General features: G+C 37.5%; 1 protein-coding gene across 4 annotated transcripts in view; it reads left to right on the top strand.

Moving 5' to 3' along the window:
* Positions 1 to 27,413, top strand: part of COL19A1 (collagen type XIX alpha 1 chain) — a 204,116-nt gene that overhangs the window by 151,667 nt on the left and 25,036 nt on the right. For all 4 annotated transcript variants that reach the window (XM_076333004.1, XM_076333006.1, XM_076333005.1 and 1 more), the window contains 22 exons: positions 3,773 to 3,835; positions 4,629 to 4,673; positions 5,629 to 5,664; positions 6,581 to 6,616; positions 6,727 to 6,780; positions 7,989 to 8,042; positions 12,198 to 12,251; positions 13,483 to 13,572; positions 13,915 to 13,959; positions 14,059 to 14,136; positions 15,454 to 15,489; positions 15,596 to 15,649; positions 15,738 to 15,791; positions 17,584 to 17,625; positions 18,757 to 18,810; positions 19,659 to 19,712; positions 20,496 to 20,549; positions 21,502 to 21,555; positions 24,022 to 24,066; positions 24,695 to 24,745; positions 24,829 to 24,873; positions 25,811 to 25,837. In XM_076333004.1, coding sequence (XP_076189119.1) covers positions 3,773 to 3,835; positions 4,629 to 4,673; positions 5,629 to 5,664; positions 6,581 to 6,616; positions 6,727 to 6,780; positions 7,989 to 8,042; positions 12,198 to 12,251; positions 13,483 to 13,572; positions 13,915 to 13,959; positions 14,059 to 14,136; positions 15,454 to 15,489; positions 15,596 to 15,649; positions 15,738 to 15,791; positions 17,584 to 17,625; positions 18,757 to 18,810; positions 19,659 to 19,712; positions 20,496 to 20,549; positions 21,502 to 21,555; positions 24,022 to 24,066; positions 24,695 to 24,745; positions 24,829 to 24,873; positions 25,811 to 25,837 — 1,125 coding nt within the window. The remainder of the gene's footprint in view (positions 1 to 3,772; positions 3,836 to 4,628; positions 4,674 to 5,628; positions 5,665 to 6,580; positions 6,617 to 6,726; positions 6,781 to 7,988; positions 8,043 to 12,197; positions 12,252 to 13,482; positions 13,573 to 13,914; positions 13,960 to 14,058; positions 14,137 to 15,453; positions 15,490 to 15,595; positions 15,650 to 15,737; positions 15,792 to 17,583; positions 17,626 to 18,756; positions 18,811 to 19,658; positions 19,713 to 20,495; positions 20,550 to 21,501; positions 21,556 to 24,021; positions 24,067 to 24,694; positions 24,746 to 24,828; positions 24,874 to 25,810; positions 25,838 to 27,413) is intronic.

The following is a 27,413-nucleotide window of genomic DNA, read 5'->3' on the forward strand; positions in this document are numbered from 1 at the left end:
TATTACAGGAATATTTGCTTAATACAAAGGTTACTGTGTGTATCACACCTTAAGTCATGAGGGTCAAACCTGAAAGACATCCATTTCTTTTAATATTAAAATGCATAACTATAAAGAGCAGGTGAATTCAGGATATTTTTCTTACATAACACACCCATATGAGTACTAAAATCTTTTTTTGAAGAGGGATTCTGGAGCTAAATTCATGTCAAACGTATCTTTCCAATTGCTTTTATCACTGAAGTGATTTCTCTGATATTTCTGATATTTAATCCATTCCAACTCAGTGTATCACCTTCAAACGTGGATTAGGAGTTAGGCATAGTTTTATATGCTGTCCTGGACAGGGACATTTTCATACCTGGAGACTTTGTTTCTGGTTTTGGTCTGCCATTTCATATGTGTTGAAGTTTTTTATATTTTGGGTTTTTACCTTTCGTTTTCTTACCAGGTTTTTTTTCCTGCGAAAGACAGCTTTCACTGATACCAGCCCTGTTTCCTCTATCAATACCATATTTATCGTAATTCATTCCCCACCTCTGGACTATTAATCTCTCTTACTCTGATAGTGCCTTTAAGGTTAATTCTGCAGGAGGAAATACAAACAGTGGTGATCTTCAGGAACTGGCAAGCATCTGTCTCCAAAAATCACGTTTCTTATCATTGTAAGGCTCTAAGCATTCCTAAGGTGACTTATATTTCCTAATTAACAATATTCTGGAAAAATGTAGACCAGCTGCTCTGTGTCTATAAATTAATCATCTTTTAAATCCCGTACAGTTTACCAACTTTCTTCTTCCTTCAGCTGTCTAGTTTGAAGATTTTAATGACTCTGTCACGAGCAATTAACTGTTCAACGAGGAAAAGCTGTTTGGTTTCAGATGAGAGAGGAGATGGCTTTCTGATTCAAGTAGCAGGTTTTAAATATGCAAACTTTCTGTAACTACATGTTCAGATCTTCCTAGAGTCAACTTAAGTCTGCAACTGCTACAGCAAACATATTAGTTTCTACACATTTTATGATGGGAACGGGATATTCCCATCAAGGACAAGACAAAGACATCAAAGAGGTCATCAAAGACAAGGACAGCTTGTCTGCTTTGCCATTGATTATTCATTTAGACAGATGTATGCACCAATAACTTTCCTTTTTTCCCCACACTCTTAAGTAGTATGAGGAGTGCTGATTTCGTTCACTGCACCTTGGAGGAACCAAGCAATCTTTCACATTCCAGTATATAATTTGCAATGTGCCTCAATTATTTGTGTTTGTAAGATGACATTTCAGTGATATTCTGAGGTTTTTGAGATTCCTTACACCACAGGAAACAGTCTTCTCATTTTCCAACATTTTATGCATGTTCTCAGGGATCTCACAAGGTCTTCTTTCAGTTTCGTTTTTTAAAGTGTTTAAATTGTGACCACATTTTTGTTGCTATAGAGATTTTAATATCTTTTTTTCTGAGGATATTAGTATGGCTTCTTTGCATTGATGTTTCTAGTAATCATGAGAAACTGCTACCAAGAAATGTCGGGGATCAGTGAGAGAGATCTTAAGACACATCATGATTAATAATGCCTTTTTTACCTATAATTTCTCTGTTTCTTAGCATATTATTTGCAATTCTCATTTCTGTGTGGTATCAATGAGTAGTTGTAATTGTACAATGTTTTTATATAATTTGTTGCAACCAAGCTTTTTCTGGCTCAGTATCAATCACCTTGTCGTGTAAGGAGGCTGGAGTGCAAGTTTTTAAAAGCATAATTTACTTGATCCATGTATACAGTGAAAGAGAGCACTATAAATACAATTGCTAATTGCAGCAGCAAATTGTGCTGAATGGCCAACCAAGAACAGCAGTCTTTCTTCAACGAAGGTGAGGGGAACCTGCTGAGGATAAGTAGTAGCATTGATCCTTAATGGGGCAGGAGACAGTGCTGGAGCATTTCTTCCCTCATCGTTCTTCCTTTGTGCCTGTTCTTGCAAAGCGTGTGACTATTTTTATATTCCTTCTTCTTATGTCTTTCACGCTTTCAGCGTAAGTTAGATGCTTTGCATTTGTTCAATACATGCATTTTGTTCTCTTCGTTATGCCAAGAAACTGGTTTTGCCCTGCTCTGTGGGTTACATTCCTTCAGTGACTGGTAAATGATACCTCGTGATTTGTGTTTATACACTCTCGGGCCTCTGTTATCATCCTTTGCCTGGGCTTTCAAGGCCTTTGCTTGTCATCTTTTTTACTTACCAGTTTTCCATGCATAGATAGAAGGTCACTTCAGTCAAACCTGCTTCTAAACATCTTTGGAAAGGGCATACAGATCAGTTTAATCTAAAATGTTCTCCAACATGTAAAAATAAAAATGAAACCACAACACAAAGCAATTGAAACTACATCACAATCTGCTCAGGAAATGTTTCAAAATCATTATAATTCATAATAATTATAGATTATTCTTGAATAATTCATTATTACTTTTCTAAGATTTTTTCTTTGGCATATTTTACTTACATTTTGTTGTAAAGAGCAAATGACCTATAAATATGCAGAGAGCATAAAAGTAGTTATTTACTCTAACACCCTTTTTTTTCCTGCATGTATGCAAAAGAAATGCACAACTCAGAAGAAGTCGTAACTTATAGTATATTCATAATAACAGACACCTAGATTGTTCTCAGTCAAGCAGTAGTCAACTACTTGTCAGCAATACTCAGGTTCCCTTCTTTGGGTATCTGCTCTGGAGCTGATTTTGATAATTAGGGTAGTAACAATGTTACAAACCCTAAACACTGAAGAACACCCTTCAGGACATTAACATTTGTAAAATAATTATGAATTTTATTCAGGTTATATTCAGTTATCAACTTCTGAAAATATTAAGAGAGTGTAAATGGCACTTTTATTCATCGTGATGTTCTCCCATTTTAGAGACATGGAAACTGGGACATGGCAAGGGCAGTTGGCTTGCTCAGGGTTCCCATTCAGCCCAGTGGCAGATGTTCTAGGTCTTGGACTCCTTGGGTCCAGACTCGAGCCCATTTTTCAGGGTCATTGGTTTTGTTGCTTTTTCCATTTTCATTAAAAGAAAACATGTTCCCCTTAGGTAGTCTGAGCCTGGCTTTGTGAAGATGAAACCGTTTGCTTTGTATTTTATTGTGTTTTTACCTTGTACGGAAGAGTAAATAGATGCAGTGCAATAATACCTGAGCAAGTATACAACCTGCACCCCTGGTCCTTAAATCCATCTGTTTTCTTTGAGGAGCAGTGTGAGGAGCCTGTTGATCATATTCATTCCCTCTCCTTCTGTCTCACTGCTGTAGTAGACTTAAATTAGTTCTATTTTACATTTCATGCTGCTCAAAAGTAAAAAGCTTGTGTTTTTGTCATAGAAGTGATTTTTATTGTTCTTTTCTAACATACTTGAGAAATGTACTGTAATAATGAGCATAAAAATATGCTCTTTGCATTGAGTTAAGAAAAAAACCAACACAGATTTGCATAGCAATATTCAACATCGACATTTCCTTTTTATGCTTTTGTTCATCTTCTGCTAGTCTGACTGGAGTACGAATGCATGACAAAGGATGTGTTGCTGCAATACATTACTTAGATGTACTGCATAGGCATTTAGTATCCCTTTCTAGTAGTAAATTAGGACTTCTGAATTTACATACTGGTAAATTACATGAAATTGTTATGGTAAATAAATTGTTACTGTAAATAAATGGTGACGTGTTCTGTTCTCTGATCTTTATGGTGATATTTCTTCCCAGAGTGATACAAGACTACTAGGATTACTTGGGACCCCTGGACCTAACGGCCAGAAGGGAGACATTGTAAGCATTTTGGATGAATTTGGAGAAATTTCAAAGTGCCTGTCTAACCTGTCTCTGCCACCCTTAACACAGTATATTTTATTTGATTTATCACAATGGTCTTTGAAGGAATAGATTTTAGATGTGACTGGCTCTTTGATCTGTGTAGTCCAATATTGCAACTCATCATGCTTTCCTGCAGGTGCAGCACGTGAGCCTTTCTCCTCTCATATGTGATAACCAGAAAGGGAAAATGCAGGAAGAATTGTGTGTGGTTTCTATAACACTGTCTGAGGAGAGGTCAAATGAGCTGGCCTGCTGGTTTAGGGGGAAAAGACTCTAAAAGAGTTGAAATTCAGAAAATATTTTTAATAGTAAATCATGAGTATTTAAAGCAGTTTCTCTGTAACGATGGGACTTGCTATACCAAAAATACTTATAGTCAGCCTCTAAAAATTACATGGAGGTCAATTTCTGAATCCACACCATATGACAGTATGTTGTTTATAGGCATCTGTCCTGTTTAAACAATGGAATGAATTTTTAACAATTGGATGCCTTTTAAACTTGGAAGAGACAAGTCCTCTGAATATGTCACAGGATTGATACCGTTTTTTATTGAGAAGCCTGCAGATCTGCTGTACAAATCAGGCATTTAAATTAATTTGCAGATGTTTAAATCTCAGATTTCCATTGCAATAGAAGTTAAGATTTTGTGCCCTACACAGAACAAAATACAGTTGAAGGAGAGGAGGAGTTTATTTGCATTTGTTAGAATATAAAAGGTTTTAAATAGAATTTATTTTGTTAAAAGGGTCAAAAAGGAGAATTGGGAATGACCGGCGTAAAAGGAGAAAAGGTAAATTAATTCCTTACTTCTGTGCTTATGTGTGCTACTAGAAGGTGGGTGAATGTACTGATTATGAATCAAATTTTGGAAAAATATACTCAGGATCAAGAAAGTATATTTGGGCATCGGAAAAGCTGTCAGTCTCTGAATGTCCTTAGTAATTTACTTAAGCCCCTCCTTGAGAGAGTATTTACGTATGAAAGTACATTTCCCTGTTCCAACAGCTCACAAAGTCCTTAACTTTAAACACATTCAGACTTTTACTGAATACCAGTTTAAAATTATGTTTATATAAGTTTACAACCAGTGATTGCCTCACGAATTAGACGCCATTCATACTTTTTCAAGTTACAAATGTGATCTTCAATACCTATATGAAAAAACAGGAGTCTTTAAATTATTAAAATTTATAAATAAACTTTCTAATTTAATATCTTTTAGTTTAAGCTTAAATTTTCCAGAAAGATTGGGGGGGGACGAATAGGTGCGTATTGTGTTTTTCTAGGAACATGTGATGTACCCAGTTCTTCATCCACTGAATAACAGGCATTTTGCCCTTCAGCTGTTAGGCTTCCAGCTGGGTTCTTTGGTCATATCCTTGTGTATAAACAGTTTTCATGCAGGCAGAAACTTTTTTTACTCTGCTGATATGACAGATTCATGATTTTGTGTTTTATAAAGCACTTCTGTTTCAGAATTTGTCAGATTTGTACACGTTGTCACTCTTTTTAGTTCCTGTTGCTGACCCTCCCTTGTGCTCCTGCTTGAAAGGATTACGCATGTCACGGTCTTGTCATTAAATCAACATCATCCCTCAAGTAAACTTTTGTAGTCCCTATACTTACATTTTATATAGGTTTAAAAAAACCCAACATTTTTCAAGGACTTTTCACCAAAACCAGACATATGTACTATTTATCATTTGAAATAAATCTGTGTTAACATCTTCCCTATGTTTCCATAGGGAGAGCCTTCTGAAAAAGGGGACAAGGGAGATCCAGTAAGTATAGCTATGTTTTGAACTGATGATGTGAATAATTTACATTTGATATGATTTTCATACTGTATTCATGTTGTAATTCTTTTCTTTGTACACTTTCATTAGATTCAGCGATTACGTAGGATAGCATATGTATTGCCTCCTTCTTACACATGCATCAAGTTCACACAGGTTATAAATAAAAAACAGGGATGCCCTGTTCTTCAGCATTTCTGTAGTTGGTACAGTCCATGAACCGAGTTTAAAGTACACGGGTTTTTCGTTCCCTGAAGGTTCTTTCTTTCTTTCAGTTATTTCATAAAATTATATGTGGGCTGAAGTGTATTATTTTTAATTGTTTTACCAGTTTCCAGTGTGGCATTTAGCACCAAGCAGTTTTCTTATAGCCATTTTATGTGTGCATCATTTTTTTGTTATTTTGGGGGATATTTTCAGAACATTCATTCTGTAAGAGTCTGTTTACATGTGTTGCTTATTTTTAATTAACTATTGTCCTCTCCTATGACATTTGACAAAAGCTAGTTATGTTGTTTAATACACAACTGAAGGTTGCTCAGATACTTGTGATTAACATATTATAATAACCAAAATAAGGCATACTGTAACAATGTGTGGTTTTGGAGATGAATACTGTGTCACCAGTAGAGATTTAGTGGTGAAGAATAGGCTTTAGACTGGAGAAGCTCTTAAGCAAATGTGGTGTTTTCAAACAATTTTTCTTTAAAACACTAGGAAAACCTGCAAACAAGTTTGAAAGAGGAATGCCTTTCAGAGTTTGCACAAGGCATGAGAAATTCTTTAATGCTTTCTCAATATTTGTTAAGTTTGCAAACTATATTATAATATTTTAAGGTAGCAAATTAAACTCTTAGTTGATCTTAGTTCAAGTTTTAACTTCTTACGGTTGTATTTTCAGGGAGAAACTGGAATGGAGGGATCAAAAGGAAATAAGGTATTTTTTGGCTTGTACATACTATATACATCACTGGTGTACATAGCTGATACTGCGAGACATAAAAGTAAGTTTGGATTTTTTTTTATTTTCTCAAACAATATCATTAGGGTGAAACAGGAGACCCTGGACCACCTGGTCTTACTGGAAATCCAGGATCAAAGGTAGGTGAAAGGTATTTTTGTGGTATTAACAGCCATTACATTCTATGCTGTTATATAAGAGGACTCTGAATGCTATCAACTCTCTAGCTAGTAGTAAAGGGCAGAGAATACAAATAGTTTATATCAAAAGTTTGTGCATGGATCATGGCTATTTTACTTTTAGTTCATAAAATTCTTGTTGATCTCAGCATCGCTCAGCAAGGAATATTTATGCAAAGCCCAAATGTTATTTGGTCACTCAAGAATATGAGCACCCATTTTGCAACTACAAATCCACCGGTAGCTGGGTGTATTCTCTTTATCCATCAGTGAGGCAAGGAGTAACCACTGCCAGTACATTAGCAGTTCCTATGTTTAATCCTATGAGACTGCAAGTAATGTCAGAGTAGTCATTGCCTTGCTTTCAAGAAAGTAACTGAAGCACAAATGTTCTTGAGAATCTCTCATGATGCCTTCAATTGTGTCAGATAAAGGTAGAATTGGAAACTGTGAAAATGTAACCTCCACCCAACACTATTCTTGTTGGGTATGATAGTACCCAAGTTCCTCAAAAGAAGTCCCAGGGAGAATAGATGCAGCTATAGGGTCCACGAAACTGTGGTCTTAAAAATGATTCTCCACTCTAACTCCTTAGGCTGCTCTTTGGAGGCTAATGTCCTTCCTTGGTAGGAGCTACTGAAATGATTGTTGTTACTGCAGTGGAAATCTAGGTCACCTTCACACTGTATACCTTCCAAAGAGGCTCATAGAGATCCAAAGGATCATTAGGGTTTGCACCAAGTCATCCTTTTATCTCTACATCTCAATCCCCTTTTCTTTTGGTGCTCTGGAGTCCTTCTGATGAGATCTATTCCAAAAAGAGAAGGAACACCTACCATGTAGTTAAAAATCACTTCAAGATCTGTGCCTTGAGGGAGAAAATCTTGATTTACTCCTTTTGTTTTGTCTTTCCTTTTAGGTAGTGCCTTTGTATTTACTTGTATTTGCTTTGTATACATACTTTGGATTTTGTACGTATCAGTCCCAAAGATTTATTGGACTAAACGTTAGGTTAAAGGAGAATGAGCAAACTCTGTACATCTTACTCCAGGTAGAAGATAATTCTTAATGCCAGATATTTTGATCTATTTATATATGAGAACACTTTACACTGAATTACAACAGGTGTATTGACTTTTACCTCAAGCACGTATTATATCATTTCACAGGGACTGCAAGGACCCCCAGGACCTGTCGGACCCAGGGGACTGCCAGGAGAAGTTGTATGTATTGTGCAGTTTCACCAAGCTGTAGAACTGTGGTGTGTGAACAGCTAGCCAGTGAAGCAGTACCACAGAAGTTATCATAGGTGCTCCTTTTGTGGGTGGTACTATAGCAATCAGGTGTTGAAGCACAGTAGTATGGGATGCCTCAGGATGGAGTTCTGCTATTTGCTTATGTTCTCTTTGTCCTTGTGTTACCATCTGAACAAGTAAGAATGATAATACTAATTTGTCTGATTCACAGATAATTAGCTCTGCAAAAATCACTCATCTCACAGGAGTAGGTGAAAATTAAAAAAATCTCTAGCAAAGTTTTAATAATGTTACATCATGAGCTGGAAAGGACAGTGTGTGTGGAGCAAAATGAGAAGAAACAGGGAAAGTAAGAGTACCCCCAAGGATTTAAACACATGGCCTTCCTTATTTCTGTCTGTGGTTTTGTATTATTCTGAATTGTTTTACTTCCTGTAAAAGGGGTAAAGATTAATAAGGTGAACAGAATAAACAATTATGTTTATTATCTTAGAATTTAGGTCAGATTTATGAGTAAAGCTCATATTCAGAGCAAGACGTAATTCCATTAAAACTAGGGACAATATTAAAATCTTTAGCCAGAGTAGAAGTATTGGTTGGAAAGAATTTAATAGAAAACTCCTTTTTTAATTACTGTTCAATAGATTAAATTACTAAAATACTTCTGCAGAAAGTGGAATGAGAGATTATTCTTATGATTGTCAGTTGATACTCCAATTTAATTGTGCAGAGGCTTACTGACAGTCATAAAGTACCTAAAGGCATTATATGGTTGCCATAGGTGAAAAATAGCTTAATTTCTGAGCACTGACAGGTGGCAGATGATGTGTGTTTGTGTGTCCGTGCCAGAACATCAAAACCTGAACTGTTGAACTCTCAAGCAGAAGCCCACTACTTGTTAGATGCAACAGTAGGGGCTGCTTTTAAATTTTGATAGCACCTGGACTGAACAAAAGTGGCACATCCCGGGCTCTTCAGTTAATAAAGAGACAGGAGACAGACTCACCAATTTGGAGGCTGATCACCTGTTGTGCTTCTGCACGTAGACTATTTAGATGGCAAAAACCAAGGGGTGAGGGTACCTTGAAGAAGAAGTGGTGCCAAAATAGAAGGGTTCCTGAAAGGAAAGAACAGTCTCTCAAGAAAGAAGGGGAAGATCTTGGCTGGAGGAAAGGTCCTGGGAGTGGGGGAAGGTCGTGGAGATCAGGGAGATGCATGGAAACAATTGCCAGGGACCATAGCCACTAACACCTGAGACTGGTAACTTTGAGCAGCTGCACAACACAAACCAAGACAACTTGCTGCCCAACCATCCTGGATGAGCAACAATCTCCCTGCTGGAAAGGGAAGTCAGGATCCAATGAACATAATGCTAACGGGGGAACAAGTGAGAGTGAGAGTGTGAGATAATCAAGAAGGGTAAAAGCTCTCATCTCAGTGGTTCTTAAATAAACCCCAATATCCAGATCCCCTACAGGCTGTCAGATGGTATCAGAAGCAGGATACAGATGGTTTATTGAACCTTGACATCATGGCCTGTTGAGGAAGGCCCTCCAGGAGGAGTTGGGGGAGACAGAACACCTCATCAGAGATGCAGTGTGCCCGTAATCTTTATGCCTGTGGGTGCAAAACTGATTGGGATTGTCAAGGCAGTGGAGGGTCTCAGCAGAGTTTTAATGTGCCTGTAGTTGTTACGCTTTTGGGTGCCCCACATGCAGGTCTGCCAACTGGTTAGGGTTTGTTAAGGTGATGGGGGCCTCCTTCATGGGAGTTTTAGTGTACCTGTAACCGTTATGCTGCTGGGCAACAGACTGATGGGTCTGCTGGCTGGTCAGGATCCCTCAAACTGGTAGGGGCCTCCCCCGAGACCCAGCACACCTGTAACCCTTGTGCCTCTGGGCAGGAAGAGCATGGGTGAAACTTCAATCCAGTCTGAATACTCTAGGAAACACCTTAAACTATTAGGCACCGTTATACTAAGCTTAAAATTTCCCTGGGCATTTGACTTGACACCCTAATATGGCAGACAGCCTATTCTGAGGAGGTGGCTGCCTGTCTCCCTTCCAAATTATGGCACAATCCCTTTTTAGGTGTGCAGGCAGCTTTGTTCTGCCTAATCCCCCATGTAAACTGAAATTAGGTTTCGGTCCACAACAGTGGTGGTGTCACATAACCTAACAAGTGGCACCTACCCCCTCTCCCTGGTTCTCCTCCCTCCCTTCCTCCGTAAACCATAAAATGGTTTTTAAGTACCATTTTGGAGGTTTGAGTGGTTAGATCCAAGAAGTGGACCAAGAAAAGCAGACGGTGGAGAGCTAGGCTTTAGCCTAGCAGTTAAGTCATTCACCTGAAAAGAACTGGGATTTTGATCTTTGCTCTATGGGTTGGTTTTGGTTTTTATCTTATTTCTACAAACAGAAGCATCTAGGAGCTGGTGTTGCTGCATTTTATCTTAGGCCTTTTCACACACGCTCTGAGACTACTTTGTGGAAGAGAAATCTTAATTTGAGCAGATTTTTAAGTCATATACTTTATTAATATTAAAATACAGTTGTGAGTGGTACACACAGCTGGCAGACTTTTCATTGTTGACCTGTTAGAAGTCTTAGGGATATAAGCAAAGTGACAGCTGGAGTACAGCATCTTCAGCTCCTGGCAGAGAAAAAAAACTAGTATTCAGATCTGCATGTAGTCATTTTGTACTGTGTTACTTATTGACCATTTCTTTATACCTTATTTTCCTACTCAGTTGAGGCACACATTTTTTAAATTGTGTCTAATTTACCTGTCTTCTATAACAATAGTTTGTAAGCGTTTTCTGCTGTGCTTCTATTTTTACATATAGATCCCCAATCTTGCTGTGAAAGATAACAAAATACTGTGTTGCTGTTTTGCTTGTGTTGCCATCATCCCGCTTGAGTTCATAATTGCTGCTTTTGAAACTGCTGTTCTGCTGGATCTTTGATCAAGTGACATTATGAAGAGATAAATACTATATATATGTAGATCCTAGATATAGATGATCTTGAAGACTCATATTTGTACACACAATTCTAGTATATAAAAACATATATTTAAACATATTCTAGAAACATGTATATAGTTCCAGGCTCGTTGTTTTGTTTTATCTTCTAAAGATGAAACATTATGGATTAACTAATATAGTAATTCATCTTATGCAGCATGATAAGAATTATGAAAGGTTGAAAATTGTTTTACTTTCACTTATGTCATCGAAGAGTCGTCCAGCAGACAAGACTTGCTTCTTTCCTTTCCTAAGATATCCCTTAAGCTTGGTCCAACCAAAAAAACCCCTGAGAAATCCTTAGGAAAGAAGATAGACTGTATACATTTTATGTCGGTATCAAAAGGGGATAGGGTAGGACATGATGTCTGATCCATAATCAGTAAATTTAAACTTCCATATATTCTTATAATGATTTTGTATTGGTATAAGCAGAATGTTCTTCATTAAGGTACTTTTTTTCTTTTTTCCTTATGCTTTTAATTTGCGTGGCTGGGTGAAACAAGTAGCTGTCTGTCTGTATTAAGGACAGAGTACAGCAGAGAAAGCGAACACACAGCTGTTGAACCCTCACTACTGCCATGAAAATGTTGTCATCCTTCATATGTCCATGTTCACAAAACTATGTTTTACACTGTGAAGAAAAATAAAAACAATATGTGTTTCTTTGTTTTTTCCTCAGGAAGTTCATTTTCCATTCGGGATTAAGTATCATACTTAGATTTTACTGTTCAGTTTTGACAATTTTATCATTTACTATGAAAATTACTGGCATTCTTAATGAAATGCTTGATACAATAGTTGGTTGAATAGCATTGAAGGCTTATGGAAAAAATTTTCTGTGTTTGTTACAGTTTAGTAAGAGAACACAATTTAACCTTCCCTATTATTTAAATAGTTTATTACATTTCAACTTAAAGAAAAATGATTCATATATTTGATTAAAGAAGCATTCATTAACTTGTAGTCTTTAACATTTTGGGTCAATACTAATGCACAGTAAATAATCCAGTGTAAACTCATTTTCATCTGTAATTTTAGATAATCTTTAAGGGAATAGCTATAAAAACGTACAATTATATTTTTATTAATTCCAGGGCTTACCAGGAGAGCATGGGGTACCAGGAAACCCAGGAGTTAAAGGTGACAAGGTATGTTTTAAGTGTTTTTAATTAAGCTTGGTATGTTAGAGCATATTAGACTGTCTGAAGTACCCTTCCATCCTTCTGTAGCGCATCTGTGTGGCTGCTTTATGAATTGATTTTAAAATGTACAAGCAGCAACCCCCGTCTGCTCCTTGGAGACGCTGCAGGCCAATTTGGCAACCCAGTTGCTCTTTAGATTCATAATTTAAGTAATATTTCAAGGAGGTTGCATTGGGCTCTTACATTAAATCTGTGCAGTGCAGATATGTCAGTTCAGGTCCTGACCACAGAACAGCCTTTTCAGTGTAGCGTCCTAACCAGACTAATGTGTAAAATCCCACTTCACAGTCAGACATACTCCTCCTGGCAGAGCACTGGGGCAGCTATACTCTCTCAGATGTGAGCCAAGGCTGGGATCTCTTTATGGCATTGTATTTTGCTGTGTAGAAATCCCTTAGTTAGAATTCAGCTACATCAGCAAGAGTAAAAATGGTATGTGTGTATATGTTGAATGTAGAGAAGGGAAGAAAAGAGGATATACGCATACTGTGAGCTATGTGATGTGTTATGGTATTTACACATTGTGGGGTACAAGGGAAACTAATAAAATCCATTAATAGTTTGAAGAAGTGAGCCGATTAAAAGGCAGGAGAAGAAAATAACTGTGGAATAATGACAAAAATGTATTCGTCTTGCAAAATGAGAAGTAGTGGATTCAGAAAGAATCACAGAGAATGATACAGGAGTGTGTAAAAGACAAGAGGACAGCGTAATAAAAGGCACAAATTCTCCTGTGTAAGCAGGAGGAGTTGTAGAGATGTGCAGCAAGAGATGCTGCATGCGTTGAAGTAAGAAATAGAGGTGTAAACAGGAATACAGTGAAGACCAGGGTTTTAGCAGTAGGGATAGATAGCTGGAGAGAGACAGTTTGAAGCTGTTACTGTGAATTAATTGGCAGGGTTTAATGACAGCCTGCATGTTAGGGGCCTGGCAACAAAGAAATGTAGATCAGATGCATTGCAAGCATGGAAAACCGAGACAATGCTAGTTACTATTAGTGGTTGTGTGGTCCATGCCTCCTCTTCTGTAACTTTTTGAAGGAAAATATGGGGGTTTTTTTCTTCTCTATTTCTTCTCAAAGTACTGGCACTTTCTAGGATACCCTTGATAATATTTAGAGTTTTTTCATAAGAGAAAATTCTCACATTTCAATTAGTGATTCAAATTTATCTTGTAGGGGGACCCTGGTGGGATTATGGGACCGCCTGGACATCCAGGTCCAAAAGGTGATGTGGGACCTCCTGGACTAAGTCTGCCTGGAACACCAGTAAGTCCATAGTCTGAAAAGGCTTTTATGACTTTATTTCTTGTAGGGACAACTGTTAAAGAATTCTCATTGTGCAATGAAAGAAATCAGAACAACTATCTTTTTGGATGTAACTTCAAAATTGAAATATATGTTATAGTGGTATTGTAAGTGCACTAAAATACAGTCTAGAAATAGTGCAAGGCTCACACGTGCTCCTAGGGACAGTGTTATTAACAAGACAGACATATGTAAATCTGTCATAGTTTATTTATAAAGGCTGGCTAATTTTGGCAATAAAATTCAGCTAGTGTCTTTGATTTCAAAACATAATTTGTTTTTTTCCTGGTTTTCTTTTTTTAGGGTCCCACTGGTATCCCTGGAAACCCAGGTCCACGGGGACCAAAGGTATAAAAAATATATTATTTCTGTTTCTAAAAAAAAGGGATAATATGCTAGTTTACGTTTTCTGACCTGTTGTGACTGAAAGCCTTGTACCCTTCTCAGGGAGAAAGAGGACTGCCTGGTGTACAAGGAGCACCTGGGGAGATGGGGCCCCCTGGAATAGGCATTCAGGGATCACCAGTAAGTATACCAATGCTCAGAATTTGGGCTTCTCACTGTGCATCACTGAGAAACTGCAACAAGTAAACAAAGCATAGTAAAAAGCCACGCCAAGAACTCCTTTCTGACTTGACTCCCAACTCAGCATCTTTTCCCTTTATCCAGACCCAGAAAGATCTAGTGCTAAGTGAGAAATGGAAGCCTTGGAGAACTGAAAGAGTCAATGGCTACTTTACAGATGAGCTTCCTAGTGATGGTCTTCTTCTGGGACATCTTCAGACTGTGTCTGTTTCTAAGCAACAATTGTTTGCAGTTGTCAGCAAAATCCAGCCTGAGTACTGGTACAAGAGAAGAGGTATACTCGACATTGTAGATGATGGCATTTTGAAATCCATGCTGGTACTGGAAAAGGCAAAGACACGTAAAAGAGATATGGAAGGCTTTGCATCAGCTCCTAGCTTTTGCATTTGTGATGACTGCTAATTACAAGCTTAGGTCTACTGCTTATAAATGAGAACCTTACAGTGCCAGGCACTATGCCAGGAAATAGTGAAGTCCTGATTCTGCACAGCTTGCTTCACGCATTTCTACGCAGTTTAAATTCAAACATGAAGCAAGTTGATGCAGTGTATCTAGAGCATTCATACTAAATAACTTATAACAATAACTGTTTCAGTTATTCAGCTTGTTTCCCGGGTTTCTTTCTTTCTATTGCCTTTAAATAAAACCATCTGCAGTGTCTTCAGAGTATTCAGTAAAAAAGTTGATGGTATTGATGGTGTAGATGATAGGTGGTACATGTTATTACATGAGTTCTACTGTGGTGAATAGGGCAATCTCTCTTCAGTCCAGACCAATATAGTCAGCTGATACATTTCAGTTTATTGACGGGACTCAGGTACAGAGAGAAAATGTTTGAGAAAGGTGACTAGAGGTTCACACTGAGATCTTAATCTGAAATAATAATCCTTAAAAATAATTTCTTCAGTTAAAATATTTTCAAATCTGAATTTTAAAAATCACCCATTTATATTTAAATAATCTAATTTGTTTTTATTCAGCTGAATATCAGCTTTTCTTATGAATCTCCTAGCTAAATAGCAAGTTTCACCACAGATCATTATTCTTTGGTATTACTTGCCCTTAAAAATGGGCCTCAGCAAAATCTTGAACTCTATAATTTTGGCAAAATTAGATTTGGATTTAAAGCCAAACCTTAGAGCAAGTCTTTCTTGCAATGCAAACTGCACCGAGATCCCACATTCAGTATTTTTTTATGAAGTTCATCTCCCTTATCCCAAAAAGTGTAACTATTGATTATTTGGAGTTTTCTTTCAGGGTCCTATAGGTCCAACTGGATCAGCAGGTGTGCAGGTAGGAGTAAGTTTTCTCTTTAATATAAAAAACATTAATTTAGTTTAAGAAGTTTACAGTAAAATAAAAATATTCTTAAATCCTAAATGACCTTTCCTGCTCTTAGGGCCCTAGGGGACCCCCAGGATTACCAGGAACTCCAGGTACCCCTGGTGTCAATGTAAGTGACAGTTCTCTATATATACAGCAAAAAGTAACGTGTCCCTCATCAGTGATTTAAGGCCATCAAATTTTACATTTGTTTCTAGGGCACTCCAGGAAGAGATGGAAAGCCAGGACTACCAGGCCCTCCAGGTGATCCTGTACGTATACATAGAAAGCTTGTGCATTTGCTTTGGTGTAAATATTTTAAAATTAAAGGAGGTGAGATAACCTAGCAAGTCTAGAAGTCCAACTGATTAAATTAATTTGATTTTTCAATGATTATATCCTTTGTTTGTTTTTTTTTACTTGATTATATTACAGTATAAATTAAACTTATGTTAACATATACAGGATAAATACTTTGTTTTCAGGTGTTACAGTTTGTATGCTAGAGTTTCTGCCAGGCTATAACTTGGCATAGTGTTCCTCAGCCTCAGAAGCAGTTCTGTATAATGCAAATTTTCAGGAGCATACTTTGATAATTCCTGTTAAAAGATTGAAGATCTGATGATAACCAGTTCAATCAGTTTTTACGGAGGGTCTTTAAATACAAGTTTAATGGTAGCACTTGGAAATCTGAGGCTTGGGGAAGAGTGCCTGGAAAGCTGCCTGTCGGAAAAGGACCTGGGGGTGCTGGTTGACAGCCGGCTGAACATGAGCCGGCAGTGTGCCCAGGCGGCCAAGAAGGCCAATGGCATCCTGGCCTGTATCAGAAATAGTGTGGCCAGCAGGAGTAGGGAAGTGATCGTGCCCCTGTACTCGGCCCTGGTGAGGCCGCACCTCGAATACTGTGTTCAGTTTTGGGCCCCTCACTACAAGAAGGACATTGAGGTGCTGGAGCATGTCCAGGGAAGGGCAAGGAAGCTGGTGAAGGGTCTGGAGAACAAGTCTTATGAGGAGCGGCTGAGGGAACTGGGGTTGTTTAGCCTGGAGAAAAGGAGGCTGAGGGGAGACCTCATCGCTCTCTACAACTACCTGCAAGGAGGTTGTAGCGAGGTGGGTGTCGGTCTCTTCTCCCAAGTAACTAGCGATAGGATGAGAGGAATTGGCCTCCAGTTGCGCCAGGGGAGGTTTAGATTGGACGTGAGGAAAAATGTCTTTACTGAAAGAGTGGTTAAACATTGGAAGAGGCTGCCCAGGGAAGTGGTTGAGTCCCCATCCCTGGAAGTATTTAAAAGACGTGTAGATGAGGCGCTTAGGGACATGGTTTAGTGGGCATGGTGGTGTTGGGTTGACGGTTGGACTTGATGATCTTAGAGGTCTTTTCCAACCTTAATGATTCTATGATTCTATATTGCAGTACAGTGTAAACCTATTGGCTGAGCTATAAATGGGTTAGCTTTAGTATTGGTAGCAATTTAGCTGTGGCACCACAGAGTTTTGCACTAATTCTTAATGTTCAAAGGCAGGACAAAATACTGTATCTGTTGCTTGTGTTGCTGTAGCTGGATTATTTCCAGCATCTGAGTTAACCTATTGAAGTTAGCTTTGGCATCTCCACAATTCATGCTACAGTTCACAGTAGAGTCAAAGCCTAGGAGAAAGCAGAAGGAAAACAGTTGAAGATAATCAGGTGAGAATAGTCTGTGAGAATTTCCAATAGAAATAAGTTGTTGCTGGTATGCTACAAAAGACAACAATATATTATTAATATTTTAAAGTACAATTTACTATGATCTGGAGTTATGCTGTTGTCATGCTTTAAGCAACTTTATTGAAATTGTAACAAAGAATTACATTGTTAGGTTGGATAGACAGAGATATTTAACATTCAAAAACTGTATTTGAAACCCTGATTTTTCTTTAGAGTTTTCATTAAAAAATAGCTTCAGCCAATATATATGTACTCAGTTATGTATGTAACAATGTAAACTTTAGAAGCAATGAGAACTCATCAGAATTGGTAGTGTTGTGTAAAACATTAACTGCAGCTGCCTTTTTTAATTTCAGATTGCACTGCCACTTGTGGGAGACATGGGTGCTATACTGAAGGTAAACATTGTCAGAGGTTAAGTATCTTTGTTTACTATAAGCATGCTTTTTAAACCAAAATATGCACTGGAAAGTTTCTGTAGGTTCAATTCTGAACTTTTGGCTAGCCTAAAATAATTTTGACATTTTTGTTTTGTTTTGATTTTAAAAAATACTCAAGAAATGTATTTGATAGGAATTTTGCAAAATAGCATTTGAACAGTATGTGAGGTAGTAGCCAGCCAAGTGCCTGTTCAGTACATCCAGCCCACAGTATGGATTGCTACGTGTATACCGCATTCTCCACTTTACCTTGTAGCATTAATATTGGTAATATACCAAAGGGGGAAAATAGTCTAGAACTTCTAAGGTATTATTTTGAAAAATAATAAAAATTGAAGTGATCTGCCATATTTCAAGATGAAAATTGTGCTCAGGAGGATTTCTATATGAAAAGCACACATCATTTCTGAGGAGAGAGATTATCCTATTCTACTGTCCTTTATTAATACATGTACTTAGAGTTTATTGACTTTCTCATACCCAAATTTGATTTCTTTTAGGTCTGTGTTTGGGCTTTTCCCTGATTCTTTCTGTTTGTAATTGTATTTTCTTTCTCCTGTACATGCTCTTCTACCTCTTTGTCAGTTCTCTCTCTTACCGATTCTTTATGCTTCATTCTTCATTTCTCTCTGTTTTGTGGTTAGCGCTTCTATAAGGTTGTAATTTAGCTGGAAAATGCTTTTCTCAACAAAGCAGGAATCATTTAGTTTAAAATAACTGTAGATTTGAAGCTGGCAAGAGTAACAAGTAGTCTCCATCTCTACCTAATCCTTAAAAGGAAGATGGTCTCCTCAAACCTAAACACAGGTGTATCTGGAACTATCCAAATGAAGGCATTTATGATTCCTCTCAAAATGAAGCTAAAAATTTGTTAGCATGGTTTGAGTAGAGTGTGTGAGAGATGGGGAGGCAAACAAGGAAGGATATCTGAACAAGTACTTTGTGTAGAAGAAAGGACTGAAGAGAAGGCTTTGGGGTAAAATGAAGGGATAGTCACAAAGGCAGGAAGGAAGCAGTCTGCGTAGATCAGACCTTCCGCCTGTGTCACAAAATGGCTATTTATCACTTTGCTTTATGTCTGGTCCTCAGGGTGATCCCGGCACAAGAGGTCCTCCAGGCATCCCTGGTAGAGAAGGGCCAAAGGTAAGTTTTGAAGAGAGTACTTTACATTGCTTTGTTGCTTGTTAAAAGTAAAAGGCCAGACCCTTACCTCTGACAGTCTTGACTTTTTTGTCTGATCCCTATCCCTGTAGCATCTGAGCAGCCTAAAGGTTCAAACAGTTTTTATGGTTCAGCCCTCTTCCTGTGTAAGTTCGCCTTTCCTCTCAGGAAAGTGATCGAAATAGCCTGAGTTGAATCCCAAGCCAGAATAGGTCTTTTGTGTCTTGTGTCCATTAAAGCTAGCTCAGATTTGACTGTCCAGTAGCGCATTGCCATCTTTATGTTTATTTTAGGTGAGTCAGTCACACAAGAATCCCGCGGTGAAGAAGGAAGCTTCCCGTATCTCCCTCAAGTGTGCAACAGCTGGACCACCCTGTGCCTTTGCACCTTGTTCCCATGGGAGTAATGCAGCCATTTCACTGGGACTTGAAGTTTCATTGATAACCATCAAACTTCTCCTTCACTGTAATAGGATGAAATGCCACGTGCTTTGGCATACAGATATCCCCTATAGTTGAGCATAATTCCATGAAAGTGTACTTTCTCCATTTCAGCAAGCATTTAAGCTCTTTGGTATTAATAAGATGTCTCCCTCAGGCCTTTTGGCTAGTTTGCCTACTAGGTAAAAAGCAGTCATTTCCTTTCACCTCGATGGGAGGCGTGTTTTAAAGCTTTCAGGTAGTATTGAGCCCTTTTTTCTGTTTTAGGCACTATAGCTGTAAGGGCTTCATGCTAGCATATATTAAATGTGGGTCATAAAATGCCCTGCAGAGCATGAAATTCATTGTTCTCTAATAGAAGGTATTTGTCTGAATGTTATATTTTCATAGGGAAGCAAAGGTGAACGTGGATTTCCTGGGCTTGCTGGAGAGAAGGGTGATGAGGTAAAATTACTCCATTTCTATAGCAGTTGCATTCTTATCTGAACCTGAATAAATATCTAGACCGAGAATGAAATGCACAGAATGTTATTCACTTCTTTAAAACTGCTGAGATAGTAACGTATTGCTATAAATAGCCCTCGATTCTGAATTTTCAGCAAGATTAAATGCTATTATTCAATTAAATAACATCTATTTAATTTTTGTCTGAGGATTTTTGCTCATTTGTATATTTAAAAGCCTCACATACATTTAAATGCTAATTTTTAAGAGTACAGGATAGAGCTGTGTTAGTAAGTTAGCTATTCACATGCTTCATCACTGTTTGATAGCTGGTTAGCTGCCTTAGCTCTGATATTTTCAGTGTTTAGCACTTAAATTTCAGTGTTTCTGAAATAAATTCACTTACACGCTCAAAGTACTGTAATCAAAACCTGCTGCTAAACACTGAAAAAAAATAGAAAATTAATCTCTAAGGAAAAGCCAGATGTCCTGCTCTTATCTGCACAACTAAAGACAAAAAGATATACAGGACATACGCTAACAATGTGAAAGGTTGAAGGACAAGTGGTGTTTATCAGTCAAGCAAGAAGTTGCCTCTAACCTTGTTCAATGATAATCTCTTCCCTGCATGGTGGGGGTTTTTTTCATTCCTAAAAATAATGCCAACGTTTTAGATTAAAATGCGCTTTACTGTAGTTATAATACTGCTGGACATGCTGAATATAAGTAGTTTTTGAGGTATAAGTGGGAGAGGAAATAGACATATGCTCTTTTAATTTCTAGGGCCTTCAAGGTGCTCCTGGACTGCCAGGCATACCAGGACCCAGTGGACCATCTGTAAGTGTGTGGTATCACCTGTGATCTAATCTATCTCTGTAGGGGTTGCTATAACTATCTAGTAAAACTTCATATTCTTAGTTTCTTGTCCTTTCTTTTGGCTTTTAGGAGAGCAATAGTAAAATCTTACCCGTACTGGCTCTAATAAAAGAAACTATGTTGTGAGTTGATGTTACTGAAAATACTGTCATTGTCCGGGCTCAAAGTTTATGTAACTTAAATGGGTTTGGAGTTTTGGCATTCCTAGAGACTCTGTGAGGTTACATGACTTACGATGTGCAAACTTGCAGTTAATTATGTATTTGTACCCAAGTTACAGTAATAATGTTAGTAATAAAAATCTAAAAATAATTCCAGCTAGGCATTCTGAAAACATTTAATGCTGAAACCAAGTAATTGCTTGGTTTCACAATTTAAAAAGTATGAGAATAAGCTGACAATACGTAAAGTCACTGAAAAATATCATTAAAAATTTTGGTATTTCTGGGAAAACTCCTCTTGGAAATTTTTTTAAATTTTATTTTCTACATACTGGATGGGATCACATTAGTTAGTATGATCATTATTCATTCCTAGGTTGCTGACGGTACTAATGCTTCCCTTCTTTCAAAAATTGTAATACATTTAGGAAGTTTAATGTGGAATATGTAAATTGGCATTTTAGCAGTAAAGCGTGATTCTTAGCAGTATCAAGAGGTGCCAGTTAAGGTCAGTGCATTTAGTCTGCCAAGGTGAAAATGCAACCGCAAACACAAGTTTTACCCTTCAAAGGGCTTATCAGAAGGACACAGCTGTTGTATCAAACAGAAAAGAAATACTTAAACCTGGAGGATAGGCATAATTAGGTTTAAATGACCTTCAAAAAGTACAAGTTTTAAAAACTAAGCTACAATGCAAAAATACTGTGTTTCAGTGTTTCTTAACTAATACAAACCAATACTGTGTTGTGCAGGGAGCCACAGGAAGACCTGGACATCCCGGTCCAGCAGGGTCAAAAGGCGAAAAGGTATTCCTTCTTTTTAGTCTTGGTAAAGAAGGTTTTGCAATCCCATTATGCTTCTATGTTTTGGGGTTTTTTTAACATAAAGTGCAAACAAGAACTCGATGTACATTTTCAAATTAATTTTTATTTGTGTCTTAATACAAGTACCTTCCCCAAACAACGCCATACATATGGGATTATATTTTGACATGTAGCCCTTGTGGTGTACATAAATTGCAGAGAATGTTCTCTAAGTATGGCATATTATATAAAATTTAGGAAAGTGAAAATACATTTGTGAAATAGTATATGACTAGTTACTACTTGCTCTGCTTCTCATTCTTTTACCAGTATTTTAGTCAAAAGTAACTGCATACTTTAAAAGTGCTTCACAAGTACTGAAAGTTACTGAGTCTAAGTCATTCTGCAAAAATATATAAGCTTCCTTTTAACTTAATTTACACTGTTATAGTACTGCTTTTTATCAATGTTTTCTGTGCTCTTTTATCAGGCACTCGATATTATCCATTATAACTAAGAGGTCAGTTTCATTTCTTGGGCACCTCAGACCAGTGAAATACAGCAGACACAAACTTAGCTTGCTGCAAAATACTTTCTGGGACAAGTTCTTCATTTTGTATATGAATACACTTCTCTGAAGTTTTTTTCAGCTTTAGCCTGGAGTTTTCCACTGCCACAACACTGTATATAATCCTACTAGTACTCTACAAAACCTTGACACTGGTATGAGTAGGAAATTATTTTGTAAAGCTCTGGAATTATTTCAGTATAAAAATTGATTGAGAGCTGTCTCCTTGCAGGCCATAATAGCAAAAATTTACCACACTTATTTCCTTTTTATGTAACCGAATGCAAAACACAAGTCTTTGTTAGTTCCTTGTTTACAATTCACACACAGGTGGGAATGAGAAGCCACTGCTCTATAACCAGTGTCTCATCGATCAAAAAGGGCAAAAGCCAGATGGCTGAAAAGCAATGAAGTAAACTGAAATACAGAATCATAGAATCATAGAATAGTTTGGGTTGGAAGGGACTTCTAAAGGTCATCTAGTCCAACCCCCCTGCCATGGGCAGGGACATCTTCAACCAGATCAGGTTGCTCAGAGCCCCGTCCAACCTGACCTTGAATGTTTCCAGGGATGGGGCATCCACCACCTCTCTGGGCAACCTCCGCCAGGGTTTCACCACCCTCATTGTAAAAAAATTTCTTCCCTATATCTAGTCTAAATCTACGCCCCTTTAGTTTAAAGCCATTCCCCCTTGTCCTGTCACAACAGGCCCTGCTAAAGAGTTTGCCACCATCCTTTTTATAAGCCCCCTTTAAGTACTGATAGGCTGCAATAAGGTCTCCCTGAAGCCTTCTCTTCTATATAGCCAGAGTAATTTCTTCCTCCTTCCTTCATCTGGGGAACATGTTTGAGAAATGATCATATAATATGCTTTCTAAAGTATAGTATTTTTATTCCCTGTGAAGTACTCCAAATCACTCTTTGGAGGCTGACAGTTTCTATCAATTAACAGGACCATTTGGAAATTATCCTAGTACAAACATTTAATTGCAGTTATATCTTTCTGGTGAGCTAATTATTGCCATTGAACACTTAGCTTGACTTTTGGCACCTTAATAATTTTAAATATGCAGCCTAAGTGTCTCACTGACATATGTTTAATAAGATCCAACAAAGTCAGTGAAAAATTCTGGCAGACGTGTTCCAAATTATAGAGTGTTTTTAACTGAGTCGTAGTGATGAGATTTTGAAAAGATCTTGTTTGGGAAATTTGATATTGAAACTTTTGTAACCATACTGTTCAGAGACCCCACCATTCTGCTGGGGCAAAAACTCAGAAGCTTTTTTTTTTATAAATATAAGCAATTCAGTGCACATCAGCAGAATAGACTACAGATACCAGTAACCACAGATGAATATTTGACAGTAAAAACCAAAAAGATATTCATGATATCTCTTAATAAAGAAGATCTTTATTTTTATTCAGTGTGTTTCTAAATAAACTGAACTTCTGAAACTGTAGCTCTTCTTTATTTACCTGTGAATGATCAACTGAGGATTGGCTTTTGCAAAATAATATACAAAGCATAAAATAAATGTTAACTTTTATCTGTCAGTTGCTTAGAAATTGATATTAACAACTCTTTTTTATTATTCCTCTCCTTCCTGGTATATATGAAGTGTTTCACAACCCACGTTACCACTACTATTTTGCCACAAGGAAGTTACTACACATAAAGCATCAAGTAACTAACAAAATGAAAAACTAGTATCAAGTAATGACAAATAACTTGCCTAAAGCTTAAGCAGGAGCTGGGCAGGAGAATTTATTCTTGATATTACCTGCTCATGTTGACTGTATCTCTTGTTTATTGTCATTATGGTCATCATAGCTTGGGTATGGAATAGATCTGGACATCAGTTACAGTAAATGAGTTATATGAATCTCTTGGTGTACTAGGGTAGTGAAGGTTCTCCTGGGAAACCTGGACCACCTGGGCCTCCGGTGAGACATTTTGTTTTATATTTTGAATGTTATATTAGGAACAATATACCTGTGAGTAAAATGTAATGTAATATAAAGAATTGACTGTCAATCTAATACATATTAATAGTGCAGGAAGACAGCAATGTCTTTTTGCAAAAGATTTCTGTATTCCTTTTTTTTCTTGTGATTCATTGCTAAGTAAGTTCAGGTCAATAAAGCCATCCTAGAAACTGGGTCAAATGGGTTAACCTTGGTGTCCAATGTTATTAGAGTAATTTAGACAGCTTGGGTACCTGAGATCAGGGAACTCAGGGAACCTAGGGAAAGTCCATGGAGCTCACTAGACTCCGAATTAACTGGAATGGTACCTAACTCAAAATTAATTCTGGAGAATTATAATAATAATAAATATCAAAATGTAACATACACTGAGATTTACAGGTTTCTCGTTTCATAATTCAAAAAAAGTCCCAAGCTGCATTGGTATGTATCTTATGTTCTTAGTGAAATGTCTGGAATCTTTGAAAAATTGATCAAGAACAAAAATGATACCACAGCTTTGCTGAGCTATGGGGCTTGAACAGGGCAAGAGCTCTGCCTTTGTGATTCATAGTTGTGACACTTACTTGGTTTTTATGTTTTAAAGGGTATGCCTTACAATGAAAGAAATGGAATGAGCAGCTTATATAAACTCCAGGTATTTGTCTTTAATGTTTTTTTTTTTTCCCCCAATCAACACCTAATTTTGGCCCAATTCAACTTTTAAACTTGCTGTTACAGGGAGGTGTGAGTGTCGCTAGTTATCCAGGTCCACCAGGACCTCCAGTAAGTATTAACAGAAGCGTAATTTCTAATAGTTAATTAACATAGCAACAGAGGGGTTGGTAATTTGCATGCAGTTTTGGTAAGTGGCATGGAATTTGATTTTATATGTGAAAGATAGAAAAAATAAGGGTATGATTGGTATGTAGTAAATTATAAAGTATGTGATCTTATGTGTTTATCAAGCATTTTAGCCCATTTTGGAGAGTAGTTTATTCTGATTTAAGTATTTCACCCTAGCAAGTAAAGGCTGCAAAAACGGTACATAATTTGGTATTGGACTCTTTAGTGAAAGTATCGTAATATCTTAAAATGTGTAATATAGTATTTATAGTTAGTGGTGGCATAGTTTTGTAATGGATTAAATCTGATGCCGGCAATGAGAAGCTCATGAACTCTGATCTCAGTTCTGTCACTGATTCACTGCGTGTAGCTACAGTGCAGAAAAATGTGTCAAACCGAGAATTCTATTGTGGCAGTAACGCAGGGCTGGTGTCTTCCACGCTGCAGAGTGCAGATGCACCACCTTGCAGCAGGACACTGTTGCTTTGGTTCTGTGGAGCCAAAGATGCTATGCACTTATTTAGGTCCTCCTTCTTGTTAGGGTCATAGGCAAGTTCTACTGTTTTAAGATGATTGTCATTTTGGTAACCACAACCTTCAGTGAGGACTTTGTCCTTACATTATGTGCCGTTTGTAGTCACAGGCTCGCACCAGACTGCAGAGCTGTCTTTCTCCGTATTCTGGAACAGCAAAACAAAAACCAAATATTACTAAGATTTTATACTAAATTAGTCAGCTGAGAGGGCTGGGCTTAATACTGGTTCTAAATGCACTGCATTAGCAAAGTATACTCAATGCAGTAATACAAAAAAATACCATCTTATTGTGTAACTCTGTTCTTTTTTAAATGTGTTTCCACTTCTTCATTTCTTTGCAGGGTCCAAAAGGAGATCCTGGCACAGTGGTATGTATGAATTTTTTGGTTATGATAGAGAATTCCGCAAGTAGTTCAACACACGATCCTAGTCACAAGGGTGGAAAAGTCCATTAACGTTCTTCAGCAGGTAGCTTACTTCCTGCAGAATCAGTACATCTGAAAAAGCCTTTTTAATTGCCAGGCTTGCAAATTTTGCAATTTCTGGTAAATAGTTCTAAGTGATAATATAATGAATGACTGAACATAGTATTAACTGCTTGTGGATTAATCTCTGCTGAGCTGTCCCTGGATATATCTAAGAATAGAGAATTTGCAATAAAGGTAGAAAATACCTTAGGAGCAATTAGATTGTTCTCAACATTAAATTTGAAAGTGATAAGGGAGAAAGGACAGCGTGCTACATCATGCTAGCTAGTAACAACTAGAAGTTGATGTTTTCTTTGGAAATGGCATGATGGTTAGTTTCAGTATGATCACATTGCTTCTGGTGAGCAAGATGATGATGATCATGGGAGCCACTATACCTTTCAACTATGCAGTGTGACATTCAAAAGCAGATCTATAGCTTTTGATATTTTTTTCCTTTAAGCATTGTGTTATGTCCTTTTCACGTGATCTTTCTTTAAAAATTATGAGGAGGGGAAGGACAACTAGTGGAAGAATCTTGAGCAGTTGCATAGGGCTAGCTGCCAGCAGAATGTAGATCCAAATCCTGACTGGGTGTGTACATTTTTCCCAAAGTCCTTGACATGTGATGTCGCTTGCCTTTGTAATAGAGAAACGATATTTGTCGTTAGCTTGCGATTTGTCACTACAGTTCATAGCCTTGAAGGTGGCAAAGTTGAAACTTACGGGTATTGCGTCTTGATGACTGGACATCAGTGAAAATACCCAAAAGATAATAGTAAAATTTGAGTATTGATGGTTTAGCCCAAAAAGTATGATAGTATCAAGTGTCATTTTAAATGGATATTGTATTAAAAATTGGATAGGTGCTTCCACAGCAGTTAAAATTTCAATACATTGTGTACTTCTTTTTCAAGTCTAAGGAACATCACATAACTGCATAATGATAGTTGCAGCACTATAACACTGCAACCTCTTTCGAACTGCAGGCAGTATGACTGAATCAGGATGAGTACCATCTGTCAGCTAATGGAAATTGATGAGAAGAGCTTGCTGATAAAAGCAGTAGAAGCTGAGCTAGTTAGGAAAGAAAATTGTGCCCAATCGGACTGCGTTCCCCATGATGTGCTGATAAATTGTCTGCTTGATAAAGATCAGGAAACCCTGAGAAATATTGGAGATCATTTTTGAAACAAAATCACATCCCTTCCAGCAAAGTAAAGAACAGCTATGTCTGCTACTAATGAAACAAATTACTACTTCAGAGAATACTGACAGAGTTCCTTAACACATTCAGGAGTTCATTCAACCACCAAGAAGCTGACACTTGAGCTCTCCAGCTGCTGTCCTGTCTTCGAATTGTTAGTCTTGGGCAAAATAAATAAGGAGATGGTTCAGCCAACATCTTGGATGCCTGGTAGTAAAGAATCAGGTCAGAGCACAACACATAGACTGTTCAAATGTCATAGAATCATAG

The sequence above is a fragment of the Aptenodytes patagonicus genome, chromosome 3 (assembly GCF_965638725.1).
Source record: "Aptenodytes patagonicus chromosome 3, bAptPat1.pri.cur, whole genome shotgun sequence".
Lineage (NCBI taxonomy): Eukaryota > Metazoa > Chordata > Aves > Sphenisciformes > Spheniscidae > Aptenodytes > Aptenodytes patagonicus.